Below are 20090 nucleotides of genomic sequence, written 5' to 3'. Positions count from 1 at the left end.
GTTAATGTCCAGCTGGGACAAGCGGTTGTGCAACCCAGACATTTTGAGTATGTGCTCACTGACAGAACTATTTTCCTCCATCTTACAACTGTAGAACTTGTCGGAGACTTCATATCTCTCGACCCGGGCATGAGCTTGGAAAACCATTTTCAGCTCTTCGAACATTTCATATGCTCCGTGTTGCTCAAAATGCTTTTGGAGCCCCGGTTCTAAGCTGTAAAGCATGCCACACTGAACAAGGGAGTAATCATCAGCACGCGACTGCCAAGCGTTCATAACGTCTTGGTTCTCTAGGATGGGTGCTTCACCTAGCGGTGCTTCTAGGACATATGCTTTCTTAGCAACTATGAGGATGATCCTCAGGTTCCGGACCCAGACCGTATAGTTGCTGCCATCATCTTTCAGCTTGGTTTTCTCTAGAAACGCGTTGAAGTTGAGGTTGACATGAGCGTGGGCCATTTGATCTACAAGACATTTTGCAAAGGTTTTTAGACTAAGTTCTTGATAATTAAGTTCATCTAATCAAATTATTTAATGAACTCCCACTCGGATTAGACATCCCTCTAGTCATCTAAGTGATACATGATCCGACTCAACTAGACCATGTCCGATCATCATGTGAGACGGACTAGTCATCATCGGTGAACATCTCCATGTTGATCGTATCTTCCATACGACTCATGTTCGACCTTTCGGTCTCTTGTGTTCCGAGGCCATGTCTGTACATGCTAGGCTCCTCAAGTCAGCCTAAGTGTTTTGCATGTGTAAATCTGCCTTACACCCGTTGTATGTGGACGTTGGAATCTATCACACCCGATCATCACGTGGTGCTTCGAAACAACGAACTTTCACAATGGCGCACAGTTAGGGGGAACACTTTCTTGAAATTATTATGAGGGATCATCTTATTTACTACCGTCGTTCTAAGCAAATAAGATGCAAAAACATGATAAACATCACATGCAATCAAATAGTGACATGATATGGCCAATGTCATATTGCTCCTTTGATCTCCATCTTTGGGGCGCCATGATCATCTTCGTCACCGGCATGACACCATGATCTCCATCATCATGATCTCCATCATCATGTCTCCATGAAGTTGTTCGCCAACTATTACTTCTACTACTATGGCTAACGGTTTAGCAATAAAGTAAAGTAATTACATGGCGTTTATTCATTGACACGCAGGTCATACAATAATTAAGACAACTCCTACGGCTCCTGCCGGTTGTCATACTCATCGACATGCAAGTCGTGATTCCTATTACAAGAACATGATCTCATACATCACATATATATCATTCATCACAACCTTTTTGGCCATATCACATCACAAGGCATATGCTGCAAAAACAAGTTAGACGTCCTCTAATTGTTGTTGCATGCTTTTACGTGGCTGCAATAGGGTTCTAGCAAGAACGTTTCTTACCTACGTAAAAACCACAACGTGATATGCCAATTTCTATTTACCCTTCATAAGGACCCTTTTCATCGAATCCGATCCGACTAAAGTGGGAGAGACAGACACCCGCTAGCCACCTTATGCAACTAGTGCATGTCAGTCGGTGGAACCTGTCTCATGTAAGCGTACGTGTAAGGTCGGTCCGGGCCGCTTCATCCCACGATGCCGCCGAAACAAGATAATAATAGTAGTGGCAAGAAAATTGACAACATCTACGCCCACAACAAGATTGTGTTCTACTCATGCATAGAAACTACGCATAGACCTAGCTCATGATGCCACTATTGGGGAATGTTGCAGAAAATAAAAAAATTCTACGCTTCACCAAGATCAATCTATGGAGTCATCTAGCCACGAGAGAGAGGAGTTCATCTACATACCCTTGTAGATCGCGAGCGGAAGCGTTCAAGAGAACGGGGTTGAGGGAGTCGTACTCGTGATCCAAATCACCGAAGATCCTAGTGCCGAACGGACGGCACCTCCACGTTCAACACACGTATGGTTGAGGAAGACGTCTCCTCCTTATTGATCCAGCAAGGGGGAATGAGAGGTTGATGGAGATCCAGCAGCACAACGGTGTGGTGGTGGAAGGAGCGGCGATCTCGGCAGGGCTTCGCTAAGCTCAGCGAGAGGGAGAAGTGGTACGGGGGGAGAGGGAGGCGCCAGGGACTAGGGTGCGGCTACCCTCCCTCCCCGCCTCTTTATATAGGGGACCTGGGGGGGCGCCGCCCCCCTAGAGATCTAATCTCAAGGGGGCGGTGGCCAAGGGGGGGACTTGCCCCCCAAGTCAAGTGGGGCGCCCCCCACCCCTAGGGTTTCCAACCCTAGGCGCAGGGGGAGGCCCAAGGGGGGCACACCAGCCCACATGGGGCTGGTTCCCTTCCCACTTCAGCCCATGTGGCCCTCCGGGATAGGTGGCCCCACCTGGTGGACCCCTCGGACCCTTCCGGTGGTCCCGGTACAATACCGGTGACCCCCGAAACTTTCCCGGTGGCCGAAACTGGACTTCCCATATACAAATATTCACCTCGGACCATTTCGGAACTCCTCGTGACGTTCGGGATCTCATTCGGGACTCCGAACAGCTTTCGGGTTACCGCATACTAATATCTCTACAACCCTAGAGTCACTGAACCTTAAGTGTGTAGACCCTACGGGTTCGGGAATCATGCAGACATGACCGAGATAGCTCTCCGGCCAATAACCAACAGCGGGATTTGGATACCCATGTTGGCTCCCACATGTTCCAGGATGATCTCATCGAATGAACCACGATGTCAAGGATTAAGGTAATCTCGTATACAATTCCCTTTGTCAATCGATACGTTACTTGCCCGAGATTCGATCGTCGGTATCCCAATACCTCGTTCAATCTCGTTACCGGCAAGTCACTTTACTCGTACTGTAATGCATGATCCCGTGACCAACCATTTGGTCACATTGAGCTCATTATGATGATGCATTACCGAGTGGGCCTAGAGATACCTCTCCGTCATACGGAGTGACAAATCCCAGTCTCGATCCATGTCAACCCAACAGACACTTTCGGAGATACTTGTAGTATACCTTTATAGCCACCCAGTTACGTTGTGACGTTTGGTACACCCAAAGCACTCCTACGGTATCCGGGAGTTACACGATCTCATGGTCTAAGGAAATGATACTTGACATTAGAAAAGCTCTAGCAAACGAACTACATGATCTTGTGCTATGCTTAGGATTGGGTCTTATCCATCACATCATTCTCCTAATGATGTGATCCCGTTATCAATGACATCCAATGTCCATAGTCAGGAAACCATGACTATCTGTTGATCAACGAGCTAGTCAACTAGAGGCTCACTAGGGACATGTTGTGGTCTATGTATTCACACATGTATTACGATTTCCAGATAACACAATTATAGCATGAATAATAGACAATTATCATGAACAAGGAAATATAATAATAATCATTTTATTATTGCCTCTAGGGCATATTTCCAACAAAGACATGATGCTAAATTTTATTGTATGAGATGATCATGTTTTGTAACAAAGTTATTGGCAACTGGCAGGAGCCATATGGTTGTCGCTTTATTATATGCAATGCAATCGCCCTGTAATTGCTTTACTTTATCGCTAAGAGGTAGCAATAGTCGTGGAAGCAATAGTTGGCGAGACGACAACGATGCTACGATGAAGATCAAGGTGTCGTGCCGGTGACGATGGTGGTCATGACGGTGCTTCGGAGATGGAGATCACAAGCACAAGATGATGATGGCCATATCATATCACTTATATTGATTGCATGTGATGTTTATCCTTTATGCATCTTATTTTGCTTGATTGACGGTAGCATTATAAGATGATCTCTCACTAAATTTCAAGGTATAAGTGTTCTCCCTGAGTATGCACCATTGCGAAAGTTCTTCGTGCTGAGACACCACGTGATGATCGGGTGTGATAAGCTCTACGTTCAAATACAACGAGTGTAAGACAGTTTTACACACACAGAATACTCAGGTTAAACTTGACGAGCCTAGCATATACAAATATGGCCTCGGAACACTGAGACCGAAAGGTCGAGCGTGAATCATATAGTAGATATGATCAACATAGTGATGTTCACCATTGAAAACTACTCCATCTCACATGATGATCGGACATGGTTTAGTGGATTTGGATCACGTGATCACTTAGATGATTAGAGGGATGTCTATCTAAGTGGGAGTTCTTAAGTAATATGATTAATTGAACTTTAATTTATCATGAACTTAGTCCTGGTAGTATTTTGCAAATAATGTTGTAAGATCAATAGCTCGCATTGTTGCTTCCCTATGTTTTATATGTGTTCCTAGAGAAAACTAAGTTGAAAAATGATAGTAGCAATGATGTGGATTGGATCCGTGATCTGAGGTTTATCCACATTGCTGCACAGAAGAATTATGTCCTTGATGCACCGCTAGGTGACAGACCTATTGCAGGAGCAGATGCAGATGTTATGAACATTTGGCGAGCTCAATATGATGACTACTTAATAGTTTAGCGCACCATCCTAAACGGCTTAGAATCGGGACTTCAAAGATGTTTTGAACATCATGGACCATATGAGATGTTCCAGGAGTTGAACTTAATATTTCAAGCAAATACCCGAGTTGAGATATATGGAATCTCCAACAAGTTCTATAACTAATAGATGGAGGAGAATCGCTCAACTAGTGAGCATGTGCTCCGATTGTCTGGGTACTACAATCGCTTGAATCAAGTGAGAGTTAATCTTCCAGATCAGATAGTGATTGACAGAGTTCTCTAGTCACCATCACCAAGTTAGTAGAACTTCATGATGAACTATAGTATGCAAGGGATGACGAAAATGATTCCCGAGCTTTTCATGATGATGAAATCGATGAAGGTAGAAATCAAGAAAGAGCATCAAGTGTTGATGATTGACAAGACCACTAGTTTCAAGAAAAGGGCAAAGGGAAAGAAAGGGAACTTCATGTAGAATGGAAAGCAAGATGTCACTTCCGTGAAGAAGCCCAAATCTAGACTAAAGCCTGAAACTGAGTGCTTCTACTGCAAAGGAAATGGTCACTGGAAGCGGAAATGCCCTGAATATTTGTAGATAAGAAGGATGGCAAAGTGAACAAGGGTATATTTGATATACATGTTATTGATGTGTACCTTACTAGGTTTATAGTAGCCCCTGGGTATTTGATACTTGTTCGGTTGCTAAGATTAGTAACTCGAAATAGGAGTTACAGAATAAACAGAGACTAGTTGAGGGTGAAGTGATTATGTGTGTTGGAAGTCGTTCCAAGATTGATATGATCATCATCGCACACTCCCTATACTTTCGGGATTAGTGTTAAACCCAAATAAATGTTATTTGGTGTTTGTGTTGAGCATGAATATGATTTGATCATGTTTATTGCAATACGGTTATTCATTTAAAGTCAGAGAATAATTGTTGTTCTGTTACATGAATAAAACCTTCGATGGTCATACACCCAATGAAAATAGTTTGTTGGATCTCGATCATAGTGATACACATATTCATAATATTGATGCCAAAAGATACAAAGTTGATAATGATAGTGCAACTTATTTGTGGCACTGCCGTTTGGTCATATCAGTGTAAAGCGCATGAAGAAACTCCACAAAGATGGACTTTCAGAATCACTTGGTTATGAATCATTTGATGCTTGTGAACCGTGCCTTTTGGGAAAGATGACTAAAACTCCGTTCTCCAGAACAATGGAACGAGCTACTGACTTGTTGGAAATCATAGATACTGATGTATGTGGTCCGATGAATATTGAGGCTCACGGTGGGTATTGTTATTTTCTCACCTTCACTGATGATTTGAGAAGATATGGGTATATCTACTTAATGAAACATAAGTCTGAAATATTTGAAAAGTTCAAAGAATTTCAGAGTGGAGTGGAAAATCATCGTAACAAGAAAATAAAGTTTCTACGATCTGATCGTGGAGGAGAATATTTGAGTTACGAGTTTGGTCTACATTTGGAACAATGCAGAATAGTTTCGCAACTCACACCACCCGGAACACCACAACGTAATGGTGTGTCCGAACGTCGTAATCTAACTTTACTAGATATGGTGCGATCTATGATGTATCTTACCGATTTACCACTATCGTTTTGGGGTTATGCATTAGAGACAACTGCATTCACTTTAAATAGGGCACCATCAAAATCCGTTGATACGACGCCTTATGAACTGTGGTTTGGCAAGAAACCAAAGTTGTTGTTTCTTAAAGTTTGGGGCTGCGATGCTTATGTGAAAAAGTTTCAACCTGATAAGCTCGAACCCAAATCGAAGAAGTGTGTCTTCATAAAATACCCAAAGGAAACTGTTGGGTACACCTTCTATCACAGATCCGAAGGCAAGATATTCGTTGCTAAGATGGATCCTTTCTAGAGAAGAAGTTTCTCTCGAAAGAAGTGAGTAGGAGGAAAGTAGAGTTTGATAAGGTAATTGTACCTTCTCCCGAATTGGAAAGTAGTTCATCACAGAAATCAGTTCCAGTGATTCCTACACCAATTAGTGAGGAAGCTAATGATGATGATCATGAAACTTCAAATCAAGTTACTACAGAACCTCGTAGGTCTTCCAGAGTACGGTTTGCACCAGTGTGGTACAGTAATCCTATTCTGGAAGTCATTTTACTAGACCATGATAAACCTACAAACTATGAGGAAGCGATGATGAGCCCAGATTCCGCGAAATGGTTGAGGCCATGAAATCTGAGATGGGATCCATGTATGAGAACAAAGTGTGGACTTTGGTGGAGTTGCCCGATGATCGGCAAGCCATATTGTATAAATGTATCTTCAAGAGGAAGACAAACGCTGATAGTAGTGTTACTATCTACAAAGCTTGACTTGTCACAAACAGTTTTTCGACAAGTTCAAGGTGTTGAATACGATGAGATTTTCTCACTCGTATGGATGCTTAAGTCTGTCCGAATCATGTTAGCAATTGCCACATTTTATGAAATTTGGCAAATGGATGTCAAAACTGCATTCCTTAATGGATTTATTAAAGAAGAGTTGTATATGATGCAACCAGAAGGTTTTGTCAATCCTAAAGGTGCCAACAAAGTGTGCAAACTCCAGTGATCCATCTATGGACTGGTGCAAGCATCTCGGAGTTGGAATATACAGTTTGATGAGTTGATCAAAGCATATAGTTTTATACAGACTTGCGGTGAAGCCTATATTTACAAGAAAGTGAGTGGGAGCACTACAACATTTCTAAGTATATGTGAATAACATATTGTTGACCGGAAATAATGTAGAATTTTCTGGAAAGCATAAAGGAGTATTTGAAAAAGAGTTTTTCAAAGAAAGACCTCGGTGAAGCTGCTTACACATTGAGCATCAAGATCTATAGAGATAGATCAAGACGCTTGATAAGATTTTTCAATGAGTACATACCTTGATAAGATTTTGAAGTAATTCAAAATGGAACAGTCAAAGAAGGAGTTCTTGCCTGTGTTGCAAGGTGTGAAGTTGAGTAAGACTCAAAACACGACCATGGCGGAAAATAGAAAAAGAATGAAAAGTCATTCCCTATGCCTCAGTCATAGGTTCTATAAAGTATGCTATGTTGTGTACCAGACCTATTGTATACCTTGCTCTGAGTTTGGCAAGGGAGTACAATTTTGATCTAGGAGTAGATCACTAGACAGCGGTCAAGAATAGCCTTGGTGAGGACTAAGGAAATATTTCTCGATAATGGAAGTGATAAAAGAGCTCGTCGTAAAGAGTTACAATGATGCAAGCTTTTACACCGATCCAGATGACTCTAAGTCTCAGTCTGGATACATATTGAAAGTGCGGGCAATTAGCTAGAGTAGCTCCGTACAGAGCATTGTAAACATAGAATATTTGCAAAATACATACGGCTCTGAATGTGACAGATCCGTTGACTAAACTTCTCTCACGAGCAAAACATGATCACACCTTAGTACTCTTTGGGTGTTAATCACATATCGATGTGAACTAGAATATTGACTCTAGTAAACCCTTTGGGTGTTGGTCACATGACAATGTGAACTATGGGTGTTAATCACATGCAGATGTGAATATTAGTATTAAATCACATGGTGATGTGAGCTAGATTATTGACTCTAGTGCAAATGGGAGACTGAAAGAAATATGCCCTAGAGGCAATAATAAAGTTATTATTTATTTCCTTAATTCATGATAAATGTTTATTATTCATGCTAGAATTGTATTAGCCGGAAACATAATACATGTGTGAATACATAGACAAACATAGTGTCACTAGTATGCCTCTACTTGACTAGCTCGTGAATCAAAGATGGTTAAGTTTCCTAACCATAGACATGAGTTGTCATTTGATTAACGGGATCACATCATTAGGAGAATGATGTGATTGACTTGACCCATTCCGTTAGCTTAGCACTTGATCGTTTAGTATGTTGCTATTGCTTTGTTCATGACTTATACATGTTCCTATGACTATGAGATTATGCAACTCCCGTTTACCGGAGGAACACTTTGTGTGCTACCAAACGTCACAACGTAATTGGGTGATTATAAAGGTGCTCTACAGGTGTCTCCGAAGGTACTTGTTGAGTTGGCGTATTTTGAGATTAGTATTTGTCACTCCGATTGTCGGAGAGGTATCTCTGGGCCCTCTCGGTAATGCACATCACCATAAGCCTTGCAAGCAATGTGACTAATGAGTTAGTTGCGGGATGATGCATTACATAACGAGTAAAGAGACTTGCTGGTAACGAGATTGAACTAGATATTGAGATACCGACGATCGAATCTCGGGCAAGTAACATACCGATGACAAAGGGAACAACATATGTTGTTATGCGGTTTGACCAATAAAGATCTTCGTAGAATATGTAGGAGCCAATATGAGCATCCAGGTTCCGCTATTGGTTATTGACCGGAGACGTGTCTCAGTCATGTCTACATAGTTCTCGAACCCGTAGGGTCTGCAGGCTTAACGTTCGGTGACGATTTATATTATGAGTTTATGTGTTTTGATGTACCGAAGGTAGTTCGGAGTTCCGGATGAGATCAGGGACATGACGAGGAGTCTCGAAATGGTCGAGACGTAAAAATCGATATATTGGACGACTATATCCGGACATCGAAAAGGTTCCGAGTGATTCGGGTATTTTTCGGAGTACCGAGAGTTACGGGAATTCGCCAAGGAGTAGATGGGCCTTATTCGGCTTTAGGGAAAAGAGAGAGGGGAGGCTGCACGCCCCCCCAGGCCTAGTCCGAATTGGACTAGGGGAGGGGATGCGCCCCCTCCTCCCTTCTCTCCTCTTTTCCCTTTCCTTCTCTCCTACTCCTACTACATGGAAGGGGGGGAATCCTACTCCCGGTGGGAGTAGGACTCCCCTTGGGGCACACCTAGAAGGGTCGGACTCTCCCCCTCCTCCACTCCTTTATATACGTGGCCAGGGGGCACCCCATAGACACACAAGTTGATATGTTGATCTCTCCCAGCCGTGTGCGGTGCCCCCTTCACCATATTCCACCTCGGTAATATCATAGCGGTGCTTAGGCGAAGCCCTGCGTCGGTAGCATCATTGACACCATCATCACACCGTCGTGCTGACGAAACTCTCCCCAAAGCTCTGCTGGATCAGAGTTTGTGGGACGTCATCGAGCTGAATGTGTGCTGAACTCGGAGGTGCCGTACGTTCGGTACTTGGATCGATCGGATCGTGAAGACATACGATTACATCAACCGCATTGTGCTAACGCTTCTGCTTTCGGTCTACAAGGGTACATGGACAACACTCTCCCCTCTCGTTGATATGCATCACCCTGATCTTGCATGTGCGTAGGAATTTTTTTGAAATTACTACGTTCCCCAACAACAGGTCCTCCCGTGCCTCCGTTGTATCTTTTGTCTTCCCATACACGCCCAAGAAGCCTAGCAGGTTCACGCAAAGGTTCTTCGTCACGTGCATCACGTTGATCAAAGAGCGGACCTCTAGGTCTCTCCAGTAGGGTAGGTCCCAAAATATAGATTTCTTCTTCCACATGGGTGTGTGTCCCTTAGCATCATTCGGAACAGATAGTCCGCCGGGACCCTTTCCGAATATTACTTTTAAATCATTGACCATAGAAAGTACGTGATCACCGGTACGCATGGCGGGCTTCTTCCGGTGATCTGCCTCGCCTTTGAAGTGCTTGCCTTTCTTTCGACATTGATGGTTGGTCGGAAGGAATCGACGATGCCCCAAGTAAACATTCTTCCTGCATTTGTCCAGGTATATACTTTCGGTGTCATCTAAACAGTGCGTGCATGCGTGGTATCCCTTGTTTGTCTGTCCTGAAAGGTTACTGAGAGCAGGCCAATCATTGATGGTGACAAATAGCAACGCATGTAGGTCAAATTCCTCCTGTTTGTGCTCATCCCACACACGTACACCTTTTCCAGTCCACAGCTGTAAAAGTTCTTCAACTAATGGCCTTAGGTACATATCAATGTCGTTGCCGGGTTGCTTAGGGCCTTGGATGAGAACTGGCATCATAATGAACTTCCGCTTCATGCACAACCAAGGAGGAAGGTTATAGATACATAGAGTCATGGGCCAGGTGCTGTGATTGCTGCTCTGCTCCCTGAAAGGATTAATGCCATCCGCGCTTAAACCAAACCATACGTTCCTTGCGTCACCTGCAAACTCCTCCTAGTACTTTCTCTCGATTTTTCTCCACTGCGACCCGTTAGCGGGTGCTCTCAACTTCCCGTCTTTCTTATGGTCATCTCTATGCCATCACATCGACTTGGCATGCTCTTTGTTTCTGAACAAGCGTTTCAACCGTGGTATTATAGGAGCATACCACATCACCTTGGCAGGAACCCTCTTCCGGGGGCGCTCGTCGTCAACATCATCAGGATCATCTCGTCTGATCTTATACCGCAATGCACCGCATATCGGGCATGCGTTCAAATCCTCGTACGCACCACGGTACAGGATGCAGTCATTAGGGCATGCATGTATCTTCTGCACCTCCAATCCTAGAGGGCAAACAACCTTCTTTGCTGCATACGTACTGTCGGGCAATTCATTGTCCTTTGGAAACTTCTTCTTCAATATTTTCAGTAGCTTCTCAAATCCTTTGTCAGGCACATCATTCTCTGCCTTCCACTATAGCAATTCTAGTACGGTACCGAGCTTTGTGTTGCCATCTTCGCAATTGGGGTACAAACCTTTTTTGTGATCCTCTAGCATGCGATCGAACTTCACCTTCTCCTTTTGACTTTCACACTGACACCTTGCATCAACAATGACCCGACGGAGATCATCATCGGGCACATCGTCTGGTTCCTCTTGATCTTCAACAGCTTCCCCCGTTGCAGCATCACTGTATTCGGGGGGCACATAGTTATCATCACCCTCTTCTTCTTCGTTGTCTTCCATCATAACCCCTATTTCTCCGTGCTTGGTCCAAACATTATAGTGTGGCATGAAACCCTTATAAAGCAGGTGGGTGTGAATGATTTTCGAGTCAGAGTAAGACTTCGTATTCCCACATATAGGGCATGGACAACACATAAAACCATCCTGCTTGTTTGCCTCAGCCACTTTGAGAAAATCATGCACGCCCTTAATGTACTCGGAGGTGTGTTTGTCACCATACATCCATTGTCGGTTCATCTGCGTGCATTATATATAACTAAGTGTGTCAAAAAACATTACAGAACATCATGAATAGATAATTAAGTGACCAAATTAATAGAAGTTCATCATCACATTAAAACCAAAGTACATATATTGTTCTCATCTAACAACATATAGCTCTCCACAGCATCTAATTAATTAAACCATACATTGAAACTATGTAAAATATTTTAATGCCAAAACAAATGCGATCATAACCGCAACCAAGGTAACAATTGAGCCAACGGCATAATGATACCAAGCCTCGGTATGAATGGCATATTTTCTAATCTTTCTAATCTTCAAGCGCATTGCATCCATCTTGATCTTGTGATCATCGACGACATCCGCAACATGCAACTCCAATATCATCTTCTCCTCCTCAATTTTTTTAGTTTTTCCTTCAAGAAATTGTTTTCTTCTTCAACTAAATTTAACCTCTCGACAATAGGGTCGGTTGGAATTTTCGGTCCACATACCTCCTAGATAAATAAAATCTATGTCACGCTGGTCGGCATAATTGTCATAAACAATAAATGAACCAAATAGTTATAAAGATAATATATACCACATCCTAATCATAGACAGGACGAGGGCCGACGGGGGCGGATACCAAAACCATCGCACTAAAGAATAAGAAGCAATAATAAAAGTAAGAAAATTATACAAGTATCTATATAAACATACAAGTAAGAATTTTTTCCTTTCAGAAAGAAGATAAGAACAAGAGGCTCACCACGGTGGTGCCGGCGACGAGATCGGCGCGGGCGATCGACGACGGTGAAGACAGGGACGTGACGTGACGGACCGCTAAACCTAGACAAATATTGAGGAAAATGGAGCTTGGAGGTCGAGCTTGGAGAGGAGAAAGCTTAAGTAGTGTGGCTCGGGCATTCCATCGAACACCTGATGGGCATAGGAGGTAAGCTAGAGCACCACAAGCCTCCCCCGTCGCCGGCCAGGAAAAACAGAGCAGTGGGAGTGCTCTGCTCGCGGGCGAGGATATATATAGGCAACTCATTGGTCCCGGTTTGTGGCAAGAACCGGGACTAAAGGCCACCCTTTCATACCGGCTCATGCCACGAACTGGGTCCAATGGAGGTGGGCCAGGAGCGAGGACCATTGGTCCCGGTTCGTCCCATCAACCGGGACCAAAGAGGCCAGACGAACCGGGACCAATGCCCCCACGAGGCCCGGCAGGCCCCTGGCCTCACGAACCGGGACCAATGGGCCCATTGGGACCGGTTCGTTGCCGAACCGGGACTAATGGGCTTACCTGGCCCAAACGTATGCCATGTTTTCTACTAGTGGTCTTCCTCTCGCCCCGACCAAACCTCTCACCAATGTTTTCAACCCTCTGGTTGAACGAACCAGGAAACTACTTACCGGTTGGCGTGCTAAACTTCTTGATAAAGGTGATCGGCTCATCCTCATTTATGCGGTGCTAGATTCAATCCTCACCTATTTTATGTCTGTTTTTCGCATCCCAAAGAAAACAATCAAAACTCTGGACTCCCTGAGAAGGAGTTTTTTTAGCAGGAGACGATGCTTGCTCAGGTGCTCAATGTCTTGTTGCATGGAAAAATATCTGTTTACCAAAAAATTTGGTGGTCTAGGGCTCAAAAACTTACACGTTCAGAACAACTGCCTCCTTATGAAATTTGCAGCCAAATCACTCTCCACTGCACAAACACCCTGGCTGGAGTGGCTTGATCTTCAACACCCTAACGCTCTAGTCTCCTTACCCCCACAAACCTCTTTTCTGTGCCGCACAATTTCATAGCAAATCCCTACTGTACAAAATATATCCTTCGTGCTCACAAATAGTGGTTCACACACATATTTCTGGCTCGACACTTGGCTGGTCCCACAACCCCTTGCCGTCACCTTCCCCCACCTATTTTCACACTCCACCTTAGAGCTGGTTAAAGTGGCTAACATTTTGCGTTACGGTATTCAAGCTAACCTCTGTAATCGCCTCTCCCTCACGGCAGAACAAGAGCTAGTGTCACTTGTGGCTATTTTGCAGGATTTTATGCCATCGGCGGGGGAAGACCAACGGTTCTTACGACATGACATTGCCTTCTCCACCAAGCACATGCATACAGTGCCCTCATGGCTCGGCCAGATAACGATCTCATTGCTCCCTTCATATGGAATGCCAAAGTTCCTCGGAAGCTCAAAGTATTCGCATGGCTACTCTTCAAAGACCGTCTCAACACTAGGGTCAACCTTGCACGCAAGCATATAATCGATTCAGATATATGCCCTCGGTGTGCTAGGCTACTCGAGGACTCCAACCACCTCTTCATCATGTGCCCTCTTGCTAACAGAATTTGGCAACGACTTGGGCTCCTGCCTCCAACCAGCGAAATCTCAGACCTATGGGACGCCACTACTCCTCCTCACCTCCCGACCACGGCTTGGCCTTCGGTTCTCCTGGCTTTACTATGGATGATTTGGGCAGCACGTAATGACATGGTATTTAGATTGGTCGAACAAAACTTTGTAATAACCCTTAGGAACCTTATTACTGCTTTGGATCTCTGGTCTCATCATCTTGTGCTTTCACAAGACAAGGAGGACGCCTTCTCGTGGCGCTCCTACCTCTCTGCATGTTGCACCGTGCCTATGTAATTCTGTACTCGCTGCCACGGCAACCCTTTGAGCAATATATTCAGGTGGGGGAGCTCCCCCCCGGTGATTCTAAAAAAAAAGATAGTTGTGTGATTGTTTCTCCCATATTGTCATCTATATATGGTTATGGTCTCATTGATCTGTGTGACGTGGACACCTAAATTGCGAAATCTGACTTTTTGGAGCCCCTAGCAAAAATTCATATCCGCATTTGAAATTGGAACTGCCCCTTTTCTTGGTAGCTGCAGTGATTTGACCCACTAGTTAGAGTTATCACCTCGCTTATCACCGTTTCAGCTACATGCTTAATTTACGATTTATGGTTGTTTATTTTTATGGCGGGGATACATAAGCTTTTTTTCATTCTCAAAGAAAAAACATAAGTTTTTTTTTCTTTTGCGTCCATACTATTTGTGCATCCTGTGTAGGTGATGTGTGTGTATTTGGCATGAAAGTGTTCCTATGAGTAAACACATCCCTTACATCAAAAGCCAGGATCACAAGTGCAGTGAGCTATCGCAACATTGTGTTTCTACATATGCAACAAAGCGGAATTTTGTGCGATTTTTTGTGTGTGTATGATGAGAACAATTTTCTTCAACGGAAATACATGGTCATATCTATATCTATATCTATATCTATATCTATATCTATACCTACTATTAAAAGGAGGTGATATTCTTGGTTTGGTCTGCTTGGTTCGGTCCGTGGTAAAAATTTACGTACATCCCCTCACACGTATGCATCGCATGTTTCTCGTCCGATTCACGCCCGATTCACGCACACTATTTTTAATTTTGTCTCCACGAGCACGGTGCCCCATCGGGGCCGACTCGATCTCCTCTTCCGTTGACCCCTTCTTTGATTCTTGCCGTTCTGACTTTGCAGGATCTTCGTAGTGAGGGCTAAGCCAAGTAGATATGTATATACGCAGCCGTACGCAAGCTTTGGGTCTCCGTTCTCTCTGCCGCCGACTCCTAATGCCGAAGCAGCGTTGCCATCCGCAATCCCGCATCTGGCCTCCAACGGTTGGAGCCGCACCACCATCGCCCATCCCCACGCACCCCATAGCCACGCTCGGCTCCATCATCGCTTGTGCCTGCCATCACTCGTACAACGCCGCAGCATTGATGGCTTCAGAGACCACGGCACCCCGGCTGAGACGTGGGCATGCTTGGCGCTGGCTGGAAGGGGACCGGCAAGGACGTCCTGCTCCTCCCGGCTGAGCTCCTTCACGGCACCCGTGGTATGACCGATGCTTACTTGGCCGCCGGCTGGAAGGGGACGCGCGAACGCCCTAATCCTCTAGGCCAATCTCCTCCATGGCGCTTGTGCTGCGTCCCAGGCCTGCTTGGCCGCCGGCTGTACGGGGGGACTCTGATGGCTGCGGAACTGAGGACAAAGGGAGCTCGACAGGCAAGGAATGATGGATCTGTGAGAAGAAGGGAGTTCCATTATAAAGAAAACGAAACTGGGAGATAAAAGCATTACGGGTTATTCTGATGGTTGTTGGTCGTAGCAGGGATGGTGAAAATAAATCTGCGCCATGTCCTTTTGGGCTGCATGAAGGAGCTGAAAACCCCGTTCAAAAACGGAAGGAACTGAAAACTCCAGCCTGGTCCATCTGTGTGCGAGAGAGCAAAACCATGTTTGGCGGACGGTAAGCAGGTGAGTGTAAGATGTTGCAACACCAGATTGAAATATGCTATTGAATCAGTCTTGTACCAGGATTGCTTCAGCGGGTGGTTTAAATTACAGCACTTTTGTTCGGATTTTTGTACTGAAGTTGCCCACTATCTGTTAAGTGAGGATCAACAAAGTTAGATCTTTGTGGGCATAGTGAATTTCCTTTTTGTTTGCATGAGTTACACTTACACTTAATTAGTATGGTCAGATTAGGTAAACTGCACATAGTGATTTTATATGCTCTGACAGAGAACTTTTAAGGGGGTCAAATTATCTGTACAGTTAATCTATTTTAGAGATGAACATAATAGCACATGCACCTCTAATTTAAACATATTATGTCCTCTTAATTCTTATTTCCATCTACCATGAAAGACACTAAGATACAAGAAGAGGATCCGTCGACATATCGACTTCCAAATCTTCGGTTCAGACATCAAGAGTGGACAGGATTCATTATCTCGTCAGCTCAGGGACATTATACTCGCCTGCACCAAGGTCCCAAAAATGCGGTGAAAAAGATGATGAAGATACTGGTCACGACCCCCGTCGTGTGCGGCCACCATGGTGACAGTACACGACCGGGATTCACGACGGGGCTGAGGTGGATCCATGGCAGGATCTTAAGCAATTGCTTGTCATGTCATGTCATGTGATGTTGATGTACACGATGCAGGGCGGGAAGGGTGTCAACAGCGACACGGTGAGGAGGTAAAACATACATAATCCTTTCATGTTTTCTTCCTCGTCAGTTTTCATGGCGGTTATGTTTTAATAGTGTATCCCCGTTGCAACGCACGGGCAATTTTCCTAGTTCATATGTAAAGCATTTATTATTTTGATAGGGAAACCACTTTTCCATTAAACCAGTGTGCACAACGAACCCTCGCAGCACCCAAAGACGCCAGCAGCATATGTGCTTCTTCTTTGCACTTTCCTAATTAGAGTTTCTCAATTTTCCCTTTTTCGGGTAAAAAAATATACTTTTTTTAGAACGAAAAATAAAACTTTGCTAGGTTCAGGGTCGTTTGGACCCATCTCAAGAGAACGGGCTCGATTCCGTCTACAGCCGTATAGAGCGAGATAGGCCCAACAGCCCAGCCCAGCCCAGCCGCAGTCGGCACCCAGCAGACAGACTACCCGCGCCGCGCCGCGCCGCGCCGCCGGTCGCTCCTCCTTCCCCGCCGTCATCTCCAATCGGACCTCCGCGCACACCACCGTCGGCCTCCGCCGCACCGCGCCGCTCCTTTCCTGCGCCGCGCTGGGCTCCTCGTCGCCATGGGCAAGGCCTCCAAAGACAAGCGGGTACGCGGCCTCCCTCTCTTTCGTCTCACCCAGCTTCGCCCCCTCCCCTCCCCCACTTCGCTTCGCTGCCCCTCACCGTGCCCGCGGCTCGCTGGTCTGCCCATCGGTTTCCCAGGACATCTACTACCGGAAGGCCAAGGAGGAGGGATGGAGGGCTCGCAGCGCCTTCAAGCTCATGCAGATCGACCAGGAGTTCAACATCTTCCACGGTCTCGTCTCAACCCAATCGGCTCGTTCGCCTTCCTGCCACTTTGCTTCCATTGATGCACAGCATCGAATTAACCACAGGGCGTTCTCGTTTTGCTGTTCGTGTGTGCAGGAGTGAAGCGTGCCGTTGACCTGTGCGCTGCTCCTGGGAGCTGGAGCCAGGTATTAGCATGCTCAGTTTCGCCCATCCATGCTTGCATGCCTTCGTTCAGTTGCTTATCTCAATCGCAATTGCAGGTTTTGAGCCGCAATTTGTATCTACCGGCAAAGCTATCGTCTGACGGCAAGTAAGTAGTAGCGTCAGTGCGAACACTTTATGTTCCAACATAATTTCATTCTTTGTATCTTATTGTTTCTGTGCTCTGCTTATACCAGAGATGGTGGCCTTCCTCTCATCGTCGCAATCGATCTGCAACCGATGGCTCCGATAGAAGGTGTCATACAAGTGCAGGGCGACATCACCAATGCTCGAACAGCGGAAGTGGTGAGATGGATATTGGATAGACACATATAGATTAATTTTGTGTAATTATTTTTTTGCTTGCTGTAACAGATGTAAATATGCTGCCAGGTTATCAGGCATTTTGATGGATGCAAAGCGGACTTGGTTGTCTGTGATGGTGCCCCTGATGGTAAGATTGCATTGCTAGACGAGTGGTCCATAACCATGTTACATGTGTTTATGGTACTTCTGTTTCTTACTTCGCTTTGGATGATTGCAGTTACTGGACTTCATGATATGGACGAGTTTGTTCAGTCCCAGCTTATATTGGCGGTTGGTATATTTTTATTGGAAGCAATTTGCAGCGTCCATAAGATACATTGTCCAAAAATAATGCTACCTTAACCCTGCAGTTTATGTTCGGCATTCTGCCTTAAAATGTTTACTTTCGGTGCAATTACTTATTTGTATTTTTTTATTGAACATTGGACCATTTTTACTCATTCGTTGCTGTGTATGTTGTAGAACTACATGGTGTAACACTATGGTTCTATTAACTTGTTATATTTTCAACTACTTGCAGTTTTCATTGGCTTAGTTTTCCAGATTGAACTTGCAAGTTGCTTGTTTATTTGGCTAATTTGTGTATATATATGTGTTGCATTTAGGCACTGACAATTGTGACTCATGTACTCAAAGTTGGTGGAAAATTTGTTGCGAAGATTTTCCGGGGTAAAGATACAAGTCTCCTGTATTGCCAGGTATTGGTTGGTGCTGGTTTGCTTGTCTGGTTAGGAATTTCCATATGTACTTCAGAAACATTTTGTTTCATCGAGGAAGTTAGTCATCAGCTTTCATGTGTCTTTTTTGTATATGCTTGATTACAAATAGTCTCTTAAGTGTCACAGTAGAGTTGTCATGATATTGCTACAATTTTACACTCTGTTTGGTAGAAGTGGCATTTAACTTACTGATTCATTCTAGATGTTTGCACGAGGTGTTTATGTGGAAACAGTATAGTGCTTATTGCTATCAATGTTTTATGCAGTTAAAGCTGTTCTTCTCACAAGTTACATTTGCAAAGCCAAAAAGCAGCCGCAACTCAAGTATCGGTAAGCCTTCACTGCTTAAAGGAGAATGAGTCAACATGTACCTTTTGTATGTCTGCCTATTTTCCTATATGACGCACGTCATTTTTGTCGCATTACTGATATTCTGATGTTGTCTTTTTAGCATTGATAATATTTCCCGCTTGATGAGAAGTTTTTTATATGATCTTATCTTTATGTTTGTCAAACAGAGGCATTTGCAGTTTGCGAGAACTACTCACCTCCAGAGGGCTTCAAAGAGAAAGATTTATATCACCTGCTGGAGAAAGTGGGAACTCCTTCTGGGGCTGATGATCTAGGTACTGAGAATGATATGCTCTACTGCCGCAATAGGCTGAACGTATGATACATGATACCAAATTATCTATGCTATTTTTCACGTGCAGATTGCAGAAGCGGATGGTTGGAGGGACCAAACAAGGTCTACATCCCGTTTCTGGCTTGCGGTGACCTCAGCGGTTACGATTCAGACCGCTCATACCCCCTTCCAAGCACAGAAGGCGGCACCTACCAGAGCCTAGATCCAGTCCAGCCTCCCATCGCCCCGCCATACAAAACTGCATTGGAGATGAAGAAGGCGTCTAGCCACGGCGCTGGCACAGATACCAGCAAATTATCTCTTGACCCCCAAACAACATTATAGCTTCAGCTTATGCTCATCTACCCAATCGCCACATGGAAACATATGAATCGTCCTGCAGTGACGTTCAGCACATGTTGCAGAGTAGATGCTGAAGTTGAAGCTGAATTTTGGTTATTCATCCAATCTTGAAGGCAATAGCATGTGGAAGAGATGGTATAAACCGAGGGGTATGCATGCCATGGGCTAAGCAAACTCTGTAATGAACTATAAGCCTGGATCACCATTGTAGTACTTTGCCTTGTGGTCATTTCTGGTATTTTCCATATTGTACTGCGTGTAAGCGCAAAGAATCGTGGCAAACGGTGCTTTATGAGAAATTCAAAAATGAAGTCTTGAATCATACACAGTTGATTATTAAGCAATGTGAAGGAGAGTGGTAATTTGGTGCCCATGGGTATAAAAGTAACCTTTCTTTTTCC

General features: G+C 44.5%; 1 protein-coding gene across 1 annotated transcript; it reads left to right on the top strand.

Moving 5' to 3' along the window:
- Positions 1–17082: 17082 nt before the first annotated feature.
- Positions 17083–20051, top strand: LOC119338901 (putative tRNA (cytidine(32)/guanosine(34)-2'-O)-methyltransferase). The gene is made up of 11 exons (XM_037611111.1): positions 17083–17270; positions 17386–17479; positions 17590–17639; positions 17715–17764; positions 17853–17961; positions 18049–18109; positions 18200–18252; positions 18588–18680; positions 18968–19031; positions 19220–19327; positions 19415–20051. Exons 1-11 carry the CDS (start codon positions 17244–17246, stop codon positions 19669–19671), a joined length of 966 nt encoding a protein of 321 aa, XP_037467008.1. The 5' UTR covers positions 17083–17243; the 3' UTR covers positions 19672–20051.
- Positions 20052–20090: the final 39 nt, after the last annotated feature.

The sequence above is a fragment of the Triticum dicoccoides genome, chromosome 7B (assembly GCF_002162155.2).
Source record: "Triticum dicoccoides isolate Atlit2015 ecotype Zavitan chromosome 7B, WEW_v2.0, whole genome shotgun sequence".
Classification (NCBI taxonomy): domain Eukaryota; kingdom Viridiplantae; phylum Streptophyta; class Magnoliopsida; order Poales; family Poaceae; genus Triticum; species Triticum dicoccoides.
The sequence above is the reverse complement of the archived record's forward strand: the minus strand, read 5'-3'. Positions and strand labels throughout refer to the sequence as shown.